Consider the following 24303-nt stretch of genomic DNA (forward strand, 5'->3'; position numbering starts at 1 on the left):
TCGTCTGCGTAAGCATACTTCCTGGAGATGGTGTCAGGCAGGTCATAGATGTAAGTGTTAAAGAGGAGGGGAGCCAGGACAGAGCCCTGTGGGACGCCGTTCCTGAGTCGACGTAGTCTACTTCGTCGGCCGCTACCGGTGGAAAGGGTAAAACTGCGGTTTTGCACAAGTTCCATAATCATATGGACCATGTGCCTGTCAGGAAGGAGACAGAGTAGTTTGCAGGTAAGACCGCTGTGCCATACAGTGTCGTAGGCAGCCGTGAGATCGACAAACACGGCGCCAGCCTTCTTTTTTGCCGAGAAGCTGTCCTCGATGTCTTGGGTCATCAGAGTGACCTGGTCTACAGTTGATCTTCCGTGGCGAAAGCCGGCTTGTTCCCGAGGGAGCTGAGGGTCTATTATCGGTTCGACACGGGCGTAGATAAGTCTTTCGAGTATCTTGAATGGGATACAGAGCAGAGAGATGGGGCGGTAGCTCTTCGGATCCCCTGGGGGCTTCTTCGGCTTTGGGACTGCAACCACTAAGGCTCTTCTCCAGATTCTTGGGATGCGCAGGTGACGCAAGCAGCAGGAAAGGAATTCTTTTAACCAGGACCTCATAGAGGGGGCAGCTTGGAGTATAAGTTCCGGGCATAGGTGGTCAAGGCCCGGGGATTTGCCTGGCTTTAGGTGCTGGAGGGCGGAGGCAAATTCTTCTGGGGTAAACTCACCAGAGATGTTGCCCTCGACAGGTGTTGGGACCTTCCAGAGGTCCGTCATTTCCTTGAGGACGGACTTGTCTGATTCACGGTCTCTCGTTCCGTGCACTCCATTTTTCACAAGTTGTGAGGCGATGGCATTTGCTGAAATGGGGCATTGGCGACGAGAGGCACGTGATCTGCCAGTGAGGTTGTTGAGTGTACTCCAAGCTGTGCGGCTGGAGTGCGTGAAGTCGATTGAGTCTATGGCTTCTGTCCAGCGCTTCTTCCTCTTTGAATCCAATCTTGCCAGCAGGGCTGTTGCTGAGTTGGTGGTGGCGGTACCCTGGGGGGAACGGAGGAAGTCGCGGTAAAGCCTGTCGCACTCCACATCCCAGCAAGGTATGTAGCTTTTCCGTCGACCTCGCGGGATGGAGTCTTTTGCCGCAGATATGATTGCATCACAGAAGTCCTGGTAGGCTTCATTCACTTTGATGGTGTGTGGGGATGGGAGGTACTGCGTACCTTCGTTTGTGAGGAAGCTGTAGTATTCCCAATCGGCCTTTCTGAAGTTCCATCGCTTGACAGGCTTGCTCGGAATAGGTGTGGCAAGCAAGGGGGCCGTGATTAGCGAGGCTCGGTGTTGAGACCTTGGGAACTTCTCTAACACACGTCTGTCCGGCTGGCGATCATCGGCGTCATCACTTGCGAAAGCCAGGTCTGGGTTCGTGCCAGTGTTCCAACGACCGGAGTGGAAGCTCGGAGCGCCCTTAGGATCGTATAAGAGGGCGAGGTTGTTGTTGGTTGCCCAAGCGGCCAGACTATCTCCGTCGTTGTTGATGGAGTTGTACCCCCAGTCAGTGTGGTGGCAGTTAAAATCGCCAGCGTAGAGGCTGGGGTGGGGGAACACTGGGATGGCTGTTGATGTTATCCGCGAAGGTGGGGGCTTGTAGACATTGACGATGTTGTAGCCTGCTACATCTACACAAAGCCACTCGATCTCCGATTGAGCTTGGGATTGGTCAACCAAGGACCAGCTCAGCCGGTCATGGACAAACGTGGCGAGGAAGAATCAATCAATCATTTTATTTTTCGTCATTAACGCATCCGGGACGAAAAAGATACTAACTACAAAAATCGATATAAACCTACCAGCACGTTAACGAACGGGAAAAGGTGGCAAAACCTTGAAAGATTTAAAACGTGCCTGAATGAAAAATTATGTAGTAGGCTATATATCAGTAGTTAGCACGGACACAAAACCCAAAATACAACTAGCAAAAAATAAAACAAAAACACAGAGAAGCACACGTGTAGTAATGAATGACAGCCTAATGAAAAGTGTTGTGGATTGAATTTGCCAGTTCCAATATAGGTGTGGATGAGCAGTCATAATAATAATAATAGGATGGAGAAAGAAAACCGGACATAAAAGAAACCCATCGTCAGGCAAAAGCCCGGCGTCATACATCAATGTAGGATGTCATCATATCAGCAATTGTCTTCCAAAAACATAGCTAAGCCTAATGTTCACTTTGTAAGATTTACTCAACAGTTTCAATGTGAAATACCAATGTTAACCTAGTAAAACATGTCTTTTTTACGCTGGTTCAACGTCTTTAGATTTTAAAACAAAGTAAAGTCAATCTTGTATAAAGAGAGAACTGCAGAAATAAGGGGGGATTTTCTCTGATTGTAAAACCGAGCAAGGGTTAAGATTTGCATGCGAGGTTGTAGACAAGGTACTGACCTGAACAATACAAACATGTAAATGAGAGTCACACAGCACGTGGCGCGTTGCACTCTTGTGAAGCTACTTCGTGGAGGCCGCTCCAACAAGGAGAGCCAAAGGTGTGCGTCTTCCCACCCGTACGAGAGCTGAGTACCGAATCGCATCGAGAAATCCGACATCTCCTCGTCGCCTGAGATAAACATCAATCAAGCGGTACCGTTATCATCGGCGACTATCGAAAGACGTATTGTTTCACTTTCCGCAGCTCAAACTTCTCGCTTTAAAGCTACTATCAACAATAGTTGTTGATTAAATGTAGAGCCGAGCAACCTCTGTCCATGCTTTGAATCAAATCACAAAGATTGAAGCAAGTCTATAACAATGCTTGTTCAGTAACATTTATTTAAGCTTTTTTGGGCATTCTAACGCTAACATTTCGCTATCACACTGCATATATTGGTGGTAAACGCAACGTTAAATCTTCCATTTTGGGAAAAAATAAAGTATTTTTGTAATATCTCAAAAATCTGATCCTGATGTGATAGAAAAAATCTGAGTTCAGATTCAGCACCCTAAAATTACCCTGATTCTGTTCTTGAAGTTCAAACCGCAGAAAAAAAAGTTTTTTTTTTGTAGACCTGTGCAATGTATAATTGTATAATTATGTGACGGTGTTGGAAGAATATGGCAATAAATAACTTTCATTCACAGCCGGTTGTATCTAAGCAAGGCACTTATTAACTTTCTGAAAAGAGGTGAGCAAGCAGATTTGCTTCCATTCCTTGTCTTCCCATAAAGTTAAAATAACCCTATAACCGCCAAGCACAAGACAATATATAAAAAAATATTAATCCACGACGCTCACTTGCTGCTCGTATGGTTTTGTAGAGGCATGTCTCATCTACGTCATCGGGATAAACTTGTAGCCAGCAGTCCAGCAAGAAATAAAACTTTTCATTCGTTTCCAGGTCTTTCACCATCACTCTACTGACGCACCAACCAGGGTCCAAACCTATGGACGAAACACTCGCTAGAATAATGACATCACAAGTCAATTTGAATTATGCCAATGAGGTCCATTCCGCTCTTATCATTTTAGCGCTAAGCTAAATAGTGCGAGCCCTGACAGCACGTTCGAAAGGGCGCCGGTTCGATACCGCACAAGAGCATGCGGGTGTGCCTTAAAGGCATGCCTGAAGGTGAATGCAAAAATTGGCTGCCTTGCCTTTCAGTCCACTTAACCTAAATCGTCAACAACTGGGCGAAAGCCTGGTTACTGTAAAACACAAGTGCTGCTAGTTTCAGCCACCTACCAGTATTATCGTGCCACACTTTGAGTTTGTATATGGTGCCAAGACTGCATTCCGAAGCGATGTGGAAAACGTCAACAGAACCCCTCTGGAATGCTCCTTGCTTGAACAAGTGCTTGGCTCCTGTACGGGAGCGGTACCCGTACACACAAATGCCCACGTTGGCTGTGGTTCCTGAACATAAAAGGCATCACAAATGTTCACATTACAATCGCAAAAGTTTACAAAGCAACGCAATGATTACACCACAATCACAATGGTGATTCACAAAGCATTGCATGGTTTCTAAAGACTGCAGGCATCACAATACATTGGTTGCTTTTTCGTTCACAAAGTCGGGCGCATCCAACTGCGCATAGGAGCGGTCTTGCACATTATTAGCAGTAACAAAGTACAATGATCCTCTTCCATATGTACTTAGGTTACTCATAAACAAGTAGAATAAACAATACAGTCACCCCCATGCAAAACATCTTTCAGCCACTCACCGCTTCCTATTCCGGGAGAGGTTTTCACGGTGACTTCATACTTGTATGGGAGGTTGGGCCCGCACAGGGGTATGATGCTTGCGCTCCGGATGTCCCGTCGGTCGAGCTGGTGCGATACCAGGACGATGAAGAGATACAGAGCAAATATGATCACCACCAGAATGAGAGCGACAGGGTTTTGAGAGAAATCGATGTTCTATTAAGATAGCATAATGTCTTAAAAAGCGTAGTTGTAATCCCTTCGAACCAGAGGTTTAAAAGCAACAACTGTCTGTTGATAGTCGATATTTACAACAGGCTAGGTATCAGTTTACGTAAAAAAACTTTAATCAGTTAACGCAAAAATCTTTAAAACAAAATCGAAGCAACCGAGAGGAGGACTTACAACAATCTCTGTCACAGACACTATGTTTGGTGGGCTGATCACAAACGATCCAAATGATGTCAAGTGGTCAGAGTAGCACACAGCAACTGAGGGAAGGCTCTCGTCTGATGTGCTCAGTCCATCGCTGCTCCACAGCTCCGTCTGCAGGAAGCAAAACAGTTGAAACAAGCACTTTGAACAAGAAGTTAAAAACAAAATGAATAGTTTAGCTAAATAAACGGAGGAATGGCTAAAAGTGTGAAACAAAATCAATACAAATGGGATTCCACACGATAACGCAACTCACTGCAGATATTTAAACGACTATTACTGACTTAAATTCTTAAGGACGTGGTGACCAAAATCTACACTGCCATAATCAAACTAGGCTGGCGCTACATACGGTACCCGGACATTTTGCCGAAAGACATTTTGCCGAAACCCATTTTGCCGAAACCCATTTTGCCGAAAGACATTTTGCCGAATGGACAATTTGCCGAAACTCATTTTGCCGAAAGGACTAATTGCCGAAAGGACTAAATGCCGAATGGACAAATTGCCGAAATTATACAAATGCATTACATGTAGCCTATTACCATTGCATAACCTAATAACACATAAATGTCATTCACAAACAGATTTCACTCACAAATTATGTGCGACAGCGCGTAAGTATCCGACAGAAGTGTTATATGTATATAAGCAAACGTCTAATAGCCTACTGATCTCCAAAACCTGTGGAGACTACATATATACTTATAAATGAGACTTGGTATCACTTCAAACTAATACTGATTTCCAAAAACTGTGGAGACTGTATATAAAGCAATTTTTAGGCAAACAACAGCAGCAAAGTAATTACTATTTCAAAGCCACTGCTTACATGGTAACGAGACTTGGTGTCACTTCAAAATAATTAGCCTAATAGTTCAAAGGCACTATACTTGCATAGCAATGAGACTTGCGACTTGGTGTCACTTCAAAATAATTACCAGTTCAAAGGCACTGCTTGCATAGTAACGAGACTTGGTGTTGCTTCAAAGTAATTTTTAGGCAAACAACAGTAGAAAAGTAATTATTCTATTTCAAAAGCATTGCTTGCATAGTAACGAGACTTTGTGTCACTTCAAAGTAATTTTTTTCCAAATTGTTTCGGCAATTTGTCCATTCGGCAATTAGTCCTTTCGGCAATTAGTCCGTTCGGCAATTAGTCCTTTCGGCAATTTGTCCATTCGGCAAAATGTCCTTCGGCATAATGTCCTTTCGGCAAAATGTCTTTCGGCAAAATGGGTTTCGGAAAAATGTCTTTCGGCAAAATGTCCGCGCACGCTACATACATACAGAAAATAGAAAATCAATGATTGCCACTGAAAAATATGTCCATCTATCTCTTCGGTTGTTTTTCAGATGATGAAGCCACTTGAAAGTGACAACGGCTTTGAATTATGACCACAAGGGTAAAAATGCAAAACCAGTCACCATTCCTGGTAGACACGCTCACCTATAGTATACAGTCGCAAAGTTAAATAACATATATCACAGCCTATCTACCTCTAATTAAAAAGGGGTTTGACACATTTAACCTTAAATAAACGTACAGTTTGTAAGAGATCCACGCAAAGCAGATGGACCAGAAAAACTTTGAAAACTATTAATGCTGCAGTTGATCAAACATGGAAGTTTAGCAAATAAATTCTTGTTTCTCTTTGAATTGACTTGTACTCTACAAGGTGGACGTTAATATGTTAGGTATTTAACCTATTTTTTTCTTATATCTACCTCTGTATTGAAGTACTGGCAAGAAGTGTAATAGACCCCAATACCAACTTGCACGTCATGGCTTTCAAAGTAACTGGTAACGTTAAGGTAGTAGTTGGGTGTTGTGACCAATCCTTGTCTGTAATAACAATTAGTTTACACGAGGGTGCTCAAAGGCGGTTGAAACACTTTTTCCGACATATCGCTGATATTTGTCAGCATAAAGATTGCTAAGATTATCAAAGTGCTTAGTTTAGTTGTAGGACGAAAACAAAGATATGGATAAAGTATGTTGTCTTGCGAAAGCCGAAAGACATACACAGATATCTATGTATCAGCGCTACGGCAATGGAGATTTCAATGGTAATCAAATTTTGTTAAAGGATTCATCGAGATAAAGCTGTGCTTAACCACGCTTGGGTAAAGGGGAGTCGAAATTTTTAATTATCCTTTACTTAAACTTGGTTTGTGGTGAGTTGTCGAGTGTAGCCTACGTCTTGTAAATCTTATATATTGGTTTACAGAGATGGTTTAAGAAGCAGATCAGGTTTAAGATGCAGCTAGTGCTAGAAACGAAGCAGATCTAGTGTTAAATTTTCTTCTTAAGATTTGCTGAAGCAGAAATTTCACACTACTAATCTCGATGATCTCGCCGATGGATTCCCAAATACAATAAAAAAGGAGCGTCATAAACAACGTTAGTTTTTTATTCCAAAACGTTAAACTTACAAGGGATCCAAGAAAATGGTGTAGTTTCTGTGGTCTGCGGTGACAGACACAAGCTGCTCCGTTAAGCGCATTCGTGCAGTGAATCGCTGGTCGTTTGGCTTCGGTAGGTAGTCAAAATAAACATCTTTTGATAAAAACAAATCAACATTAGACAGTCATAATAACACTGCTGTTGCATGACCAAAATAATAGCACAAAACCAACAATTCTGTTCTAATCGTCTCAATCCGGCTACAACATGCAACCTTCGTTCTTGTGTTACGAAATTTGGTGGCTCGAAAAAAAAGATTTTTGTTATCAATAAAGGATTTTTCAAAACTGAAATACTTTTCACATTTTGTTTTCTTTCAGTCATCCATCATTATTCTCTCGTAACCTATAAATTCACGTAGCGAGTTAAGCTTTATCCAACATACCAACAAAAGGGTTAAGTTCCTCATTGGATGAGAACGTGGTCTTATCAAACACAACCATGATATGGACGGCTGTGTTTGGGTCGGTGTTGTTGTTGGTTATTGTCACTGCTGCTGAGTTGAGGCTTCTGAGGTCGATGTTCTCAAAAGTGACTGAATCCTGTGAAACACAAGAACGTTTTTGTAGTATCAAAGGCTAATGCGCGGTGGTAAGACTTAAATTAAATGGGTCATGCAGGTAAGGAAGCTTATCTTCGTGTATAACTTCAAGCATGTCAAAGACACAGCCACATGTTCTTAAGCTGTGTCGAACCGGGACACTTTCAAACGTTTTATCAGGACTTCTATCACTCGGCTATGCAATTGACGAGAGAGATGGAACTCAAATACAAATATCAGACAATTTGGTTTGTCCACAATGCTCGTCTGGTGATATGCAAAGCGCGATATCAATTATGACTGAAAAATTACTCACTCTGGGTAGGTATGTGCTGCTATTTGTGAGTTCCGCTATCTCTCCAGTGTCTTGCTTCTCTATGAATTGTCTGTTGCTTGGTGCCATGACCAACTTTATAGGCGGCCTGGCAGACGCGTCACCATCGTTGTTGAGGTTCTCTGTCAAGTCGCTCACTTGGACCGTGGTCTGGTTCGGATACTTAAACTGCAGTGTGGGAACTCTTGTAGAAATATTCGCTATTCCCTCTGGAAGAATGGCTGACAGTTTGTAACCGAAAGTGTACGGGTTCTGTGGATAAAAAAGAAGATAATCGAATCTGATCATAGCGCATGATGCTTTCCACGTATGTTGTAACTGGGAACCTTTCCATTGCAAATCAAATACAGCGGACTCAATCATCCCAAAATACAGTCCACCTAAGTAAATTGGGTCATTTTAGAAACGAGACAGATAGGTCTAATTCATTAAAGGAGGGGGGTTACAAAGAAGCGGGTATGGGACTTGAGGAAAGGTTCGATTGAGCAAGTGGCCCGACCAAACGTGGTCAATCAAGCAGAATTGACTGTACTGACAAATCTTTTGAGATCCTAAGAAATATATCCTAGAAATTACAAAAAATTGTTCGACAGTGTTTCGTGAATAGAGAAAAACCGATTGAGTATAATACTTAAAGGGAAAAGTACAGTTTTTAATACCTAACTAGAAAGCTTAACCTAAAAGTGATTAAAGTTACTTACTTGTTGCGATACAAGAAGCACGTAAAAAATTTCATCTCCTGGTGCAAGATCAGAAAATATAAAAGCAGGGAGTTGAATGTAACAGCCATCGTTGAGAATTGTGCTGCAATAAATGAAATTGTTGCTTAAACAGTCTTTGAGGTTAGATTGTGTTGCTGAGTGCACTATATCTTAGGCTGTAAAGTCCGAGAGATTTTGTAGGGAAACGCATTTAATAAATTGATGAGCTGGAGTTGGAAACGTTTGGAAGATTTTTGGTCCCATTTGAAAGCAATGTGTGGGACTGTGTAGTTGGTAAGTTTTTGGAGTTCCCGTAGTCGGCCTTAAAAACATCGTTGATAATCATCGGAATTGGCTATTTTCAGTTCGACTCTAGAGCTCTTCAGAACACAAACAGAATCAAAACTAGATCAGTTTCATGTTTTCGTTCCTACCATCAGAGCGAAAAATAGTACTTGCCATAATATAGCAGGGCTCTGAAAAAAGGTAGAAACGACAAAACGCGAAAATTAAAACGTGTTTGAGACCAAAATGATTTACTAAATACAAGGAGGAAGGAAATTTTCTTAGAAAGGCACTAGATCTAAAGGTGGATGGGAAGAGGAAACGCGGTCGTCCAAGAAGAACGTGGAAACAACAAGTGAAGGGTGAATTTAAAAAAATCGGACTGAAGGAGGAAGATGCAAGGGACAGGGTGAAATGGAGAAAAGGGATAAAAACAATTGCTGCGCGGAAACAATCGGCCACCCCCACTAGTGGGGAACAAACCGACGATGGATTATGATGATGATGATGAAGGATTAAGAACGGTCGCAACATCTTAAGAAATATAAAAGTGAAGAAAGTGTGAAAAAAATCTTGAAATGTGTGTTCGGGAAAAAATATCCACAGAAATAAGAAAAACAAAGTCAATGAACTGTTGGTATTGGTCATACTAAACCCGCAATGGTAAAGTGGAGATACAACACGGGCCCAGTTACATGTACCTGGGGCACCAAGCCCCAACAAGCGGACCATCTCCTTTGTGTGCCCCAGCTTACCACCCATTGCAGAAAGTGGGACCTTTTAATATACAACTCCGTCGCAAAAGCATGTGTCGATCTGTGGTGCATCAACCAGATTTAGAACTCGATAGAACAACCAAGAATGTTGATGGTCAACGTGGGGTACACAAATTCTTGATGCGTTTAATTTAGCTCCTATCATCAGAACTACCGACCTGTTCATGTTAGCAGGAGTAGTGCGACCGCCTATAGAGGAGAAGGAGGAAGCATTGAAGAAGACAGGCTCCTCTCCCTCCACCTTTCCCTCCAGGACATTGTCGGTCAGTTGTACGGCCGATGCCATCAGTGTTTCTACAAGCTGTTTTCTGTAATCTTGATTCAAAGTGGAGTTTGCTGCACAGGACAATAAATTAGATTTTAAATGATGTTTAAAAGATAGCCTATATTTTGCGCTGCACGTAATCAACAAGACTTAAATGATGATACAAAACACAACAATGAGATAATCAACCAAGATTCAACATACTCGAGGTTTACCAATGCTTTTCTATTTTCAACACATTACAGATAAAGACAGTTTTTTCTATTTCAGCAAATGGTTTTATTTCAGCTTTTTAAAAGTTTCACAAACAGCACCTTGTAGTCATCATCAGACACCATAGGTTTATCTTTCATGCTTTAGTAAGTTTACTCCGTTACTTTTACACCCAAAGGGTACATTTACATCGGTTGGATATTTCTGATCTACACTCACCGGTTTGATTGGTTGGAGTATTAGCCTCGCCAGTGACGTAAACGTGGTAGTTGACAGAGTCCACCATGTAGCTTACAATCCCTATCAGGTCGTTGGTGACAGCCAAGAACGACGACTCGCTGGTCTGGTCCAGATAGCCCGGCATTTGTTCGGTAAGCTCGTTTAGCTTGATCAGGCTGATATTCTGCAATGCCGCGTCTTGGAACTCAGAAGGAACTTTCTAGAACGATAACAAGACACAATGATGACAAAGTAGACTCAGACTAAAATAAAGAATAATTTTACTTAAAGTAATTTTGCTCTACCGTGTGTAATTTTTATCCAGGCTTAAGCCTGATGGTTGAAGATTAAGATAAAGTGGACTGGAAGGAAAAGAAGTTAATCTTTGTGTCCACCTTCAAGCCTGTCATTAGTACAAGGTCAAGCAAAACACTTCAGCGTGCTCTTAGCAGGTTTCAAACCGACGTCTTTTTCAACGTTGTATTGATGTTTTTACAGCCCGGCCACGAGACCAGTGCTAGCAGGTGGTCAGCGACAGAGTTTATACTCAATGTAATATAAACATTGAGTCATACTTACCATGCATTGTTTGAAGACAGCAGTAACTTGTTGTATTTCGTCGAATGTGTTGGTGGTTAGAGAAGTAACACTTTGAGTGATGTTATTTCGAATTTCCTTTCTGCTCTCGAATTCATCATCACCAGCAGAGGAGCCATGCGTTTCTGAGTCCTATAGTGTTAAAATTGTCTTAAAAATCTCTGTTTCTAATATGAATTGACAGCGATAGACACGTATTTCGCCTACGATGCCAGGCTCATCAGTATCGCATCACTAATTCATGTCACATAGATCTCAACTGCTGCTTTTATCAGTCAATTGAATCCTTACTATTGTGGAAAGAAAACAACTAAAGTAACTGTCGCCAAGGATCTGCCTCTTAAAAATCTCTGCCGATATAATAAAAAATCCCAACAACAATATTATCCAACAGCATCAAAAAAAGTTATCAAATGTTTAACTTTTGTTTATCTCGTGTAGATTTTTTGCAGATAATTTTATATCAACTGTTTTCAGACCAGAACCAGTTATCATACTTCCTATGCATTTTTCTTTCCCAACAAACCAACTTTTGTTTAATGTAATTTATTGCTAGGATTTACTACTTTACCCCTGTTGAATTTAAAACAAATACGATGGTTAAGAGATTCATTTAGCAAAGCTGACAATATCGTTTGATTCAGAGGGTGGCGTGTTATAAAATTTCTTTGAAATGCAAAAACACGCACAACGTGTCCAAAACATAAACGCTTGTAAAATATGATAAGCCTTTTATACCAACCTGGTTCAGAACAGTGATGAGACCAGCGGCGAAGTCAGCCACTACTTGAGGATTACTTGACCGTTGCAGATCAGCCAGTTGCACCGATGTCTTGTTACGTAACCACTCAATGGTGCTCACTTCTTCGCGGAGTTTCACATTCAACGTCCTGGAATGAAACGAACAAAAGTGCATGTTGAAATTTTTGCGCGCCTTTAAAACTAGTCTAGAACCGCGAAACTACGCAAAAATAAATGCATGCAAGATTGCTCAAAGAATAAAATACAGAGTGGCCCAGAAAAGTGTGAGCAAATAAAAGTTTTGTCAATTGCTATCCATGTAGTTACTGGTACCTCACGGGGCAACTCCCAAACTAAATTACTTCCAATTAAATTTCGATAACAAGGAACCGAACTTGAGGCATTTCGGTTCCACGTTTCATGCACTATCAGTGAATTAACCTTTATCCAAATAGAAAAAGTTCAACCCTCCGGTCCGGATAGTACATTTTAAACTAAATCGGTCACCGACCAGCACTGGAAATGATGAAGTGTTGTATGTAATTTGGTCTAATTTTTTTATCCGTTCCGGATATCAGATTTACCAGGTTTGGATTTATGGCCGGATATTATATCCAGTCCGGTTATTATATCTATCGTATCCGGATATTTTGGATTTTCAATCGAGATATTTTGAATATCCGGTCCTGTCCTAGACCTATATCCGATAGCTAAACATGCTCTCCCAGCTTCAATGATAAAAATGCGACCGCACGAATTTTCAACCGCACATTACCGCAACAATCAAATGCTGTATGACGTACTTATTTAGTCCAACAGTGAAGGTTCCCAACTCGTCCTCAATCAAGATTTGGATACCGACATCAAACTGGTTTCCCTCGAACCCAAGAGGTAGATACGCCTAAGAAGAAAAGTAAGCTAAATGTTTACTTTTCTTGTATGGTAATCATAAAGTATGTGTGTAAATACTTTAAATAGTAATTATGTTTTGTTATGTCACAATCAGATTAATTCAAATAATGACATGGCACCGTCCGTGCTGTACTCTGTCAGTCTTCAAACATTGCTATTCAATTGATCAAAATTATCGACTACACATTCTTCCAATCTGGTACTCGCCCAACGAAGGTAATAGAAAACATAAAAATAAATAGCAAACTGCCACAGCAACAAACCTGATAATTTGACGCTGTTCCTCGATAAATAATGAAGTCATCAACTCTGACGTCATCGTTGTAGCGCATGGCCACGATGGAGTAGATGAGTGGGGATATGTCCTCATCCTCCCACCCGACGCAGTCGAATCTACAAATTCCCAGAAGAATGAGTACAAGTTGCTTACATTGGCATCTCAAATCACAGCCTTATATCTGACCCCGTGATCACTTAAAGGTGTTACCAGTTCTGACCACAAGAGGTTTATCATCCCTGGTCTAGAAGATACCGTGCTCTCCAGAGATCCGTAAATACCCAGATATTTGTTTGTTTGGAATCCTCTTCTATTCTTGGTGAAGTCTATACTTTAGACCCCTAGTCTAACGATGTAAACTTGAACTACACCGGGAGTCAACTAGAGAGCAGCCGGCCTTTGATGTCATCATCCACGGTATGAAGATCTTCCTCAAAACTAGTATCGGATTATACCACACATTCCATCGATATGATATTCAACTCCATGCAAGTTTAGCACTCAACATTGCGAAAGTGGGTTTCGAAACATAATGTAATTGATAGCGCCTTTTTACTCTACCAGGCTGCACCGAAACTGTCTGCACCACAGAGCCTAAAGTGCAACGCGTATCTACAACATCCATTGCTTTATAAAACACACAGGATTGAAAAACAGAGTGAAACTGTTCACCAGGTTATTTTATTTACACAGGATTGACTTACTCAACCAGTGTTTCCAACACGTAAACTTGAGAACCTTCATACGTCATAGAGCAAGTGCCGCTGACTGGAGGTTGGTTCGCGAACAGCACCAGTGACGAGTGGCCCACCGCGTTGTTGACAGTTATCTGCGCAGAGTAAACGTTAAAGAACACGCTTTATCTAAATGTCAAAACAAAACGTCTGTATTTTAACACATACTGAATTCACCATCGTTTCCCGCGTGTAGTAGCCCACAGCAAACCGAAAACCTTTTGTTGCCAATCCAGTCGATCGTGTGCTTCTGTACACCCGTTGATTGTTGAACGTTCTTTCTTAATCCCGTCTCTCCATCTCATTTTTGACTTTTCCTGTTAACGTTTGTTTTCCCAGAGTGTCCAAGTTGTTAATTTGTTAGTCCATCTGTTGCCCTGATATCTTGCTATACGACCTGCCCATGACTATTCTAGTTTTGGATGGTAGCTATTACAATATCTCGTAATTTTGTTTGATTTCGAATCTATTCAGCAGTTGTTTTGTCTCGCCATGTAAAACCCATCATAATCCGTTCTTGTGCTCTTTGTTACTTATTGGTCTCAGTGTAGGCTACAAATTAACGTTTTTGGAAGGTTTCAAGTTTCTGCGCCGTATGTAACAGTTGAAAGGATGCATTGGTTGTAGACTTGTTTTTTGAAAAAAAGAGGCAACTTTCACTTTGCTCTGCTGAATGCTCGCCAACCAAGTGATATTCTTCTTGTTATTTCTTTCTTTGCTTGAGTCAGTTGTAATTTTTTGACCAAAATAAATGTATTAATCAAGTTTTCAATAGTAATTCCATCCAGTGTGATACTGCTGCTTTTGCTGTAGGTTTGTTGATTTTTCAGATATAAGAATCATGTCATCAGCGATACGTAAATAATCACAATTGATGCATTCACCGTGAATTTTGATTCCTTTTCTTCCCAATTAAAGTTTAAATAAAAGTTTATTCGAATAGATATGATGCACATCAACCTCCCAACAACACTAACCGTAAGTTTAAATTCCAACTTCTGAAATGAGGTGAGAGCAACCGACCGCACCACGAGGTTCGGACCAGTATTGCCAGTTGTTGTTGTCAGCTTGTTGAGTGGGAAAGGGCTAAGAGAACCGTTGTTAGTTTTCCGGCCGGAAGCCTCCCATACATAAGTCATCTGCAATTGCAAAGGAAACCGTTTCACTTTGTGTTGGCTTCTAAATGAAATAAAATGGCCTTTGACAAAATGACGGTGCTGGAATGCCTTGCAACTGGGACGTTGTCTCTATCGTACTTGAAAGTAAGGGTTCACAAATGGGGGTACATTAACAACTTGAAGGAGTATAAATGTGCCCTTGTAACTATAGGGGTGTAAATCTACCTCTGCAATTACTCCTAGTAAGGCATTAAATTTAATAAAGTCTGAAAAAATAGAGGCAAGGAAAGGTCTATGCAATGATAGCCTGCATGATCAATGCATAAATTGCTATTCGAAAATAGTTAGTGTAGTAAATTGCTTTAAAAAATCGTTCAAAAGCAAATGAAATCGCTGAAATTCTTTGACTAAAATCTATTTCTGCTGCGCTACACATTAAAAAAAAAAACATTATAAAAATTGAGTAAATGCTATCTTACGTCATCACTCATTTCATCACTTGACCCAAGCAGTACCAGTTGGTAGGCAGAACTTATCTTCAACCTGGATTGTAGCCGGCAGGAGTGACAGGATATTGTCACTGTTGGTATGGTGTCTAGGACAATGATCACCTGAACATTAAACAAATACAGGTAAAAAGTCGGACTAAAGGAAAAAGATGCGATGGACAAAATGGGAGGGAGCATAGAAGCAAAGACAATCGCTGCAAAGAAAGAATCATCGACCGCCTCCACCAGTATGGACAACACCGAATTTGGATGATGATGATGATGACATCAAAACAATGGAAGCAGCTAACTCGATGACTACATGTTCCACCACTGCTTCCACTTGTTTATTGTGTTGCATCTGTGATCTCAGTGTACTGTATGGTGTCGCAAATCGGCGCAAATCAGCGCCCAGGAGCATAGTTTGCACTGTAGATGTGGCGCTATATAAATGTTGTTATTATTATTATTAAAACAAAAAAGCATTGATGATTAGACAATGCTTTCAGAAGTTATGCAGCCTGCGTTGGATTCTCGTTGTTCTAACGAAAATACGAACCATCCCATCAGGGCCATCACCATGGTATTTATTCTGCCAACAAACTGTCAGAATGCAAGCCAGTAAGCAACGACAAAAGTGACTGCGAAAAGGATGATGGAATAAATACACGCCACCGGTCATATGCATGGTAACAGTTCAAATAAGTTTTCAAATCTTACTTCCCAAAACATGCAACAATAAACAAAACTAAAACTAAACACCCAAGTTCAGTAACTTGTATAATTTATGTTAGCCTAACAGAGCTTTTGCAACAGTAAAGAAGGCTCCTTAAGTAGCTTGTTAAAATAAAAATAAACTTTATAAGCGGTAGACTAACGCTTTGCCAGGTCGTAACAGGACTCTTTCCAGCTTTGGAGGCAGTTACAGTAAAGTTGTATTCGTAGTCGACGTTTAAACTAGACGCCGGGATCGATTGACTGACTGAAGAATTCAGTGTATAGCAGTTCGGTGTTGCCTGTAAAATGAGAAATATAAATTATATCAATAGTAATAAAAACAAGTCTATACTGCACCTCCATATTACTCATTGGCTGTCAAAAGGTGATACTCCAGAAAACTCTGACTAAGAGCGTGATCAACAGTTAGCAGGAATGTCTCATATGTGCTCACATCAACAATACAAGCTTCGCTCATTTTCTTGTCTTGGCTTGTGATTGAGAAAGACTACCACTACATAATAGTCATCAAAGACGATATTTCGAAATAATTCTCTATTCGCTCAAGTGCTGGTATTTAGCATTACGTGAACGATAATATGTATTTGTGGTAGTTCAACGAAATTGGGAAAAATGAATTCAGAGCGAGACATAAAAGCATTTCAGGAGAAATATCCGTTTCTAAGGATCTAAAATATACACTAAACATTAACGTACAGCAGCCGTACTCCTAGCTGGTTTCACCGAGCAAGCCCAATTGAAGCTCAATGGTTCCTGTTTATCTGCACGCAAATCCGGATCAAAGGAGGAGCTAGCATCCAGGAAGACAACTGCCGACTGAGATATGTACCGCACCGTACCGCCTGCTATCACCACAGCCAATGGGGAAGACACAACCTGCGTTGAAATGACGTGTTCATTGATTCACGTGACGTCATTGATCGGCGTGACGCCAACTTTATGTGACGTCACAGGCGCCAGTATGATATCATCGCATTTGAATGCAGCTGCAATCTTTTAAAAACACTTTTCCCATCAATTCCAAGTAATATTGTATTTGGGGACGAAAGAAACGTTTTAACGTGCAAAGCTAAAATCGAATAATTTATGAACTTTAATCAAAACTTTAAATTTACTTTCAAGAGAACAGTTTATTTAAATTCCATTGGTCGACACGCAGCCGCTCATTCCTACCTCAATCATGGTTGATATGTAACTCGATAAGGGAGTGGTCAGGTAGGAAGCCGTGTTAGTGACGCAATACTTTCCAATGCCCAACGTCCGTGGGGGTACAGATAGGAGTGGTGTGTAGATCGTGGTCAATAGAAGGTTCTGAAACAATTATCAAAATCTTTCGTTATCTGCTATGATTGACAGTCCTAATATACCGAGAAATCAAAAGTTGCCATTTTTACATCATTTCAATGCAACCGGATTCACACGAAATGACATAAAAATGGAGTTAGATTTGAATAAGCAAAAGCAGTGAATATACAAAAAAATTACAAAAAATTGTCTAAAATTGCAAGTGTCATTACTGATGGAATCCCAAACCCTCAATGTATGTAGATTGTAGAAGGAGCGATCTATCTGACAGTCAACGCAAAGCTAAGAAGACAACTCACTGAAATACTAAGCATTACTGTAGTGAGTACTTAGCTTTGCGCTGACTGTCAAACCCCATACACTGCACAGTGCACAGCATAGAATTGTGGTCAAAACAATTGGCTCCTGTTTGCAGTGGGTAATAAGTGGTTGGGTATTTTCTAATCTTTAAATAGAAAATACCTGAACATTCATTACTGATGCAAGGTCGTTTAACTTTTGCTACTCGCAAAGCTATATGTTCTAAATTGCTAATTTTTTATTTTACTTGTTTAGCTGCAGAGTAAGAGTTTAAAAATATAAAATATAATTAAAATTGTTTAGAAAATGTAAAAACTGGAATGCAAATGCAATAAATTCATACGACTCTGTTGGAATCCAGCAAATTATCGCACGAGTTTTGTTGGTAGATCCTCCACTTGTAGGCCACAGTGTAAGCCGTGCAGCCGAACGTTTCAATCTTCGTCTCAAGATAAACCTTCCTTGAGGCGTAAAATCTGGTCTGTGACGTCCCATTCCTCACAAACCACAAAATGGGAGAGGAGCAGGCCAGCTCACGAATGGACACGTGGACTGTTTTCACATCCTGGTGCAAAAAAAAGTTTCAACTTCCTTTTTCCATTTTTTTTTAAACTATGATATTTATCTTCATACTGAAACAACCTACATTAATAAGCCACACACACAACAGTCAAAACTAATGATTTTATATGAATGGCAAATGACAGAGAAGTTTGGAAGACCATGATCGCCAACGTCTTTATCAGATCGGGCACATAATCATCATTTCGGCAAAAACTCGGAAGCAATTTAACAAAGTGGTGACCACGTTGAGAAATAACGGTGAGTCTCTAAGTCTAACACTTAGCTTCATTTGAGCATGATTTGTTTTGTGTTGTTCTATTTTTTTTACGGTAACAAAAAATGCATTAGTTTTGGACTCAACCTCGTATAACTGTGTTGACACGACCATTTGTACTTATAATCCAGTATCACTAATTAGACAAAAATCGAGGTATGTTGAAGTTAATCATAGGTTTGAATGAGCGTTTCTAAATAGACACGGGTGAGCGATAAGATGAACTAGATTAGACTATCTGATAAACAACAAATTGTCATCCAGTTTGATCCAAAGAGGCCACCGCCCCAAGCCATCAGGAAGTTGAAGGTTTTGAATCTAATTAGAATTTTTTAGTTGTCATGTCGTATGTGGAGCAAGGTAAAGCTGTTCTCAAATGTTTAGATTAGACCATATTTTTGTTGCCGTTCTGTATGTCTCTCTAGTATTTCTTGTTTAATGTAAAATTAGGTCTGTTTAAAAGCTTGGTAAGGATTAGATGCATAACCGAAAATGTTTGCTATTTTGTTTTTATAAAATCAAATGTTGTATTGTTGCTCAGGTATGTCTGTTTATGGTTAAAAAAGTAACCTTTGTACCACAATTATACAGTATAATTAATTGAAAATAGATGAACAAATCCAGAGATATTTAAAACTTGAAATGTTTAACCCTTTCTAACCTCGCCCACGTTGTTAAAAGCCACCACTTCGATGATGTAGTCTCCAGGATCAATGTAAATGTTTTTGTGAAAGAGATTGGTTGAATTTACAACAATGTTTCCATCGCCGAAATCAACTTTGAACATCACATCTGTGCCCTGAAAAATAATAAATTATTCTTGTTCTGAAGCTTAATATTTGGAATTTTCGTAGACTTGTAGAGGCTTTTATATCACAGACAAAACTTTCCTTCCATATACGGCGGCAACCCAAAGCCCTCACAAGCGCACGAATCTGCTGGTATTTAAGTTCACAAGACGTTTTCCTAGTATTTTCTTAATTAAATCGTTATCAGGACACACAAAAAAGGAATCATTTCACTTTCATCAGATTTTGACTTTTTAGTTTCAATCACTGGTTACCGACACCTTTACGGATAAACAAAAGACCAATGGGCTGAGTAATAACGCAGTGCTTGGTCATCCACATATCATTCACATACGAAAGACAACGCAAGCAGTGATAAGGAAACATGGATTATATCGTACGCCTCGTTAAAGGTAGCGTGTAAACAGTGAGGTGTAAAAAGGACCAAAACACAATATCAAATAAATACAATATTCCAAGCAGCAAATCAACAGTTATTTTTTTGCCATTTATTCAACATCTGCAGACGTTGAATCAATAAAAAAAATAACGGTTGATTTGCTGTCTGGAATATAGCACAATAAACGTATGCTGTCACTCAGTCTTGTGATAAAAAGTAATTTAATTTTCTGCTCAGTACGTTAGACAGGCAAACAATGTTGAATTTGCTGATCCACTTGTCTTATCTACAATATGCAAACATCACCCATCTGGTGCATATAACACCGTGATTACTGGTGAAAACCCAGGCAGAAAATCTAAACCTTTTTACATAGATTCAACGTCTGCTGACATTGGATCAGCGAAGGACAAATTTACTGGCTGAAAGTAGATGAGCAGTAACTTACCGACAGATGGGTAATGTTGATCTGAATCGTGTCGTTGACATAAATCTTTCCAGAGTTGAGCAATCTCACGCTAATTAGAGGCGGTTCTTGAATCTGCAATAAATAAGAATAACTGTACCTGCAATCTCTCTTTTTCAAAAAAGCCTGGTCCTCATCCCGAAACATCAGGGGAGACCAGTTGCTTGCAGTGATTCCTCTATTTGTTTCTATTGCCGACATCTTCAATTTTTTTAATTATTTTTTGTCAGATCATCTTTCACAGAGTTTTCCCATGCTTTTTTAATCATCTTTTCCCTAATTTTCTCGTCACTACTTTACTACATTGATTCAACGTTCGCAGACGGTAAATCAATAACAAACAAATGCTTTGCCGGTCGGACACTGACAGACAAGGCTCACCGTGACGGAAAAGTTTTTTGAGATCCGATGAATCTCGTTGCTTGCTTCGATTTGAATGACAGCTCTCCCTACCACCATCATTTGAAGTGACCATTCCACTCCCGTAAACTGGTCATGCTGACCGTCAGAGTAAGTTATCGACCAGTTATATTGCACCGCAGTGCCAGCTTGGACTAAAGCCGTGAGAGTGTAGATAGATTCGTTGCTGAAATACTGCAAAAAAGGGAATACAAAAGTTAATCAACAACCATTATGAAAGAGCTGCAAAAATGCGTGCGTTTCCAAACTAAACAAGTGACTTCACATCTAACAAAATGCAAACTGAAGTAAACACTGCAATCACAGTCAGTAAATTTAGCTACAAGCATTCCCAGCCTCACACAATGTATTTCCTATCAACATCAGGCAATAACGTAAATTATTGACGACCATCCGGTGGTTGTAGTTGAAAGTTTAGATTAAGTCAGCGGGAAGACAAGGAAGCCATATGCCGCGTCCACCTTCGTACATGTTAATAAGTATCTTGCCAAACACACAGCTGTGCGCTCTCCGTGTGCATCGAACCGACGTCCTATGAACCATCGATCAAAAGTTTTTACCCCCCACCACTACGCAGCTGTGTGAAATGATCAAAGCCCTTGTTGAAGTCTAGCTTCTTGCTACATAGCATCAACCTAGCACCAGTCCTCCCTCACCTGTCCAGGACGCAATCCGATGATGTCCAAACCGACTATGACGTCACGGACGACAATGGTTTCTGTGACGTTAATTTGTGACGCATTGTTGAAAGCATAAGTTGTTATCTGAAGAAATATATACCGTGATCTTTAGTGGCCATTCAGGTCACAAATAAGCTTTTTATGACATTGATTCATTGTCTGCAGATGATAACAAATGTGAACTTGTTGCTTACCTCGTAAGTTCCTTCCTTGGTATACACATGTGATAATGTGGTCAAGATGGCGGTGGTGGTCACCAGAGAGCTGCCGTCACCGAAATCAATGGAGTAGTGTGGATCTGTGCCGCCATCTAGTGTGAGGTCGATCTAAAATTTGAAAGATAGTTTTTGTAGTTGCCAAATCGATGAAAATCAATATATACTGCTACATTGTGGAAATGTTTATCCTGATTGAGAAAACATCTTTGGAAGCTTATTCTTCGCAGTTTCGTATTCTAGTAAAGGTTTGAGCCCCTGACACAAGTCCAGTACCAACGTACAGTGTGAAGTTTTTCTCCATGTTGCTAAGATGTTGGTAATATTGCAATAAAAACACCAAACCATCCAAATCGACAGAAATACACAATGGGAAAAAATTGGTTAGCATTTTACTTGCACCATCAAAATCAAAGCGTTCACAAAAAAAAAATATTACAAGATACCTTGACACGGTACCAAACCTTCGTTGCAAAGTGATATTAGGTTCGGTTAAAGAAAAAACTCTGTTAAAGGTAACAATCTAACGTAATTATCAAAGAAAGACTTTATTTTAGGAGCTACTACAATCACAAAAGAGCGCTTTTAAGAAAATTAATGTTAAAATTTCGCCAAGCTATTGCAAACCACATATTGAACAATATAGTATGTGTTGGTGCCACTAAAACAATAGGTTTATAAAATAAACTGTTATACGAGATGATTTGACCATGAAACTTCGCAACTTTATCATTGACTCATAATTTTAGACTTGTCACTGAGTAGTTCTCAAACTCAGGACTTAAGTTGCAATAAAGCGAGGGCTCAGTTTCAATTGAACAATGAATAGAAAAACTGGAAGATATCACTTGGTCCAAACAAAGCCACTGAATATCAAACAAATCTTCCTTCTACGTACCATTAGCGTGGAATTGCTCGCTACAATGTTGTCAGACACGTTTATACGCAGGCCGCGCACCGCATCAAGCACGTACACAGTTGTGTTCTTCGATTTCCAACTCACTAAGTTTGATGCATTCACCATCAGAATGTAGTCCGTGATCTGGTCATAAAGGCAGCATTTGTTGATCACAATATGTTGAAGGGATCGAAGTTAACAAAATTCTTCACATTAAAAAGAAATATTTGAACACTAAACAATTCTTGAGTAAAAGCATTTGCTGCATTTTTTTTTCAAATTGTGATAAACTTTCTGCTCCAAAACGTGGCTGATAACTGTTGGTATAAGTATATAGGGTGTTTCATTTTTTCACCATTTTTGAAATTCAAAATGCCTGGGGTCCCATCTGGTGGTATTTGGGGAAAAAAGTTTTCACCCCAAATTTTTTTCAATTATGACGTCATATTGAGGTGGTCCACGAGGTTTGAAATTTTTGGGCTTCAAAATCTCGAAATTTGGCCGTATCTCCGGAACCGCTCATCATAGGTCGACAAAATTAGTATCAAAATGCGCAGAAGGGTCGGTTTCCTATACCTGATGTAGAGAATATTAAGGTCTATCTGCTTCAGAAAAAAAGTTATTTCAAAAAATCTGATTTTCGGTCTATTTTCTCCTGATGAACAGAGATCAGGTGATCAAGATAAAAGTTTTTCTGTGTTTTTCCATCTTGGAAGCTGCTATTGCGTAATAATAGTCCTTGTTCGTTTTGCAAGAGATGAAATAGTAATTTGAAGGTATTAGTATTATAATATTAATGTAACCGTTGAGGTAGAGGTATGCTGCTCATCTGCTTTAGATTAAGTGTCATTATGGCATTAAGGTCAGGTATAAGTAAGTCGATGCAAAACTTCAAGGAATTGGAGAGAAATGTGCTTCCCCTGAATTCAGATATAGCCAGTCACTATTTTTACTTGAGGAAGAAAGTAGCCGAAACTAATCCTAAGTTTTTGAAGAAAATACCCCATTTCAAAGATTTGAAAGATGAACTGCTGAAAGATGTAGTTGGCATATGGAACAAAGCTGGTCTTCCAGTGCTTAGCAAACAGAGAAACCTAGCACTTCTGGCGTACAATCTGCCAGAGCATCGGCACTACTATGTTTGAAACAGAGAAAAAGAAATTAAGTAGTTAGATATATACACAGTAGCGAAAGCTACTCTGATGGTGATATGAATTGGGAAGATGGTAAGGAATACGAGCCTCTGAAACCAGCTGTTTGGGGAAAAGTGTACAAGAAAGTACATTCTTTTTCCATAAATGATAGAAGTTGTGTACTTGCCGATCGGAGGATGACTTCGGTACGCCAGCAGTAAGATCTTATGAGGTCGGTTCTTTGAAAAGATCAAGTAGCTGCAATGCTGCATCACCTTCGACAGTACACCGCCAACGACAAAAAACGAGAGAAAAATCTCTGATGGAAAATGAGAACCTTTTTAACTCAGCTTCTGCTCAACTCAGCTTATGTTATGATGGGCGCGTTGTCGATAAAATAGATCGATACGTTTCCTTGGGCCAACTTGTTGATGATTGGCCAACTTGGCATGAACCACGAAAGTGTGCTTGCTGTTAAATATTTTCCCAAAAGTGTGTTGGTCATTGCAGAACTGATTTTTGGCACCATCATCCAGGAGGCTTGCAGAGTTCACCTATCCCAAGTGTCGAAGTATATTCAGTCATGGCTGATACGACTGCTTTCAACACAGGAAAAAAGTCCAAAGTCAATACTCGACTGGTCAATTATTTTAATGATGAAGTTGGTCATGATATTCATACCCTTTAATGCATGTTCCACATAAGCGAAATATTCCCATGTCATTTCTTTTGTGGATGGCGCCAAGAAGAGTCCTGGAGCAATGCAAGATGGGGCTTTGATTAACCAGATAGCAAGACTAGACAAGCCCAGTACTGAAACCTTAACACCA

At 40.1% G+C, this 24303-nt stretch overlaps 1 protein-coding gene across 1 annotated transcript in view; it reads right to left on the reverse strand.

Annotated features, from left to right (window-relative positions):
• Positions 1-24303, reverse strand: part of LOC145769205 (polycystin-1-like) — an 82090-nt gene that overhangs the window by 24270 nt on the left and 33517 nt on the right. Inside the window, exons 34-62 of the mRNA XM_082580793.1 lie at positions 22341-22484; positions 21422-21553; positions 21204-21311; positions 20509-20721; positions 20110-20202; positions 19135-19272; positions 17979-18200; positions 17204-17341; positions 16727-16906; positions 16171-16308; positions 15304-15415; positions 14664-14851; positions 13657-13781; positions 12939-13068; positions 12567-12664; positions 11765-11912; positions 11005-11154; positions 10426-10645; positions 9887-10064; positions 8668-8770; positions 7949-8218; positions 7477-7633; positions 7061-7184; positions 6353-6470; positions 4595-4735; positions 4210-4405; positions 3725-3895; positions 3277-3423; positions 2430-2601 (exon numbers count right to left, since the gene is read on the reverse strand). Of these exons, the coding sequence (XP_082436919.1) occupies positions 2430-2601; positions 3277-3423; positions 3725-3895; positions 4210-4405; positions 4595-4735; positions 6353-6470; positions 7061-7184; positions 7477-7633; positions 7949-8218; positions 8668-8770; positions 9887-10064; positions 10426-10645; positions 11005-11154; positions 11765-11912; positions 12567-12664; positions 12939-13068; positions 13657-13781; positions 14664-14851; positions 15304-15415; positions 16171-16308; positions 16727-16906; positions 17204-17341; positions 17979-18200; positions 19135-19272; positions 20110-20202; positions 20509-20721; positions 21204-21311; positions 21422-21553; positions 22341-22484 (4454 nt within the window). The remainder of the gene's footprint in view (positions 1-2429; positions 2602-3276; positions 3424-3724; positions 3896-4209; positions 4406-4594; positions 4736-6352; positions 6471-7060; positions 7185-7476; positions 7634-7948; positions 8219-8667; positions 8771-9886; positions 10065-10425; positions 10646-11004; positions 11155-11764; positions 11913-12566; positions 12665-12938; positions 13069-13656; positions 13782-14663; positions 14852-15303; positions 15416-16170; positions 16309-16726; positions 16907-17203; positions 17342-17978; positions 18201-19134; positions 19273-20109; positions 20203-20508; positions 20722-21203; positions 21312-21421; positions 21554-22340; positions 22485-24303) is intronic.

This window comes from Aplidium turbinatum, chromosome 4 (genome assembly GCF_918807975.1).
Source record: "Aplidium turbinatum chromosome 4, kaAplTurb1.1, whole genome shotgun sequence".
Classification (NCBI taxonomy): Eukaryota; Metazoa; Chordata; class Ascidiacea; order Aplousobranchia; family Polyclinidae; genus Aplidium; species Aplidium turbinatum.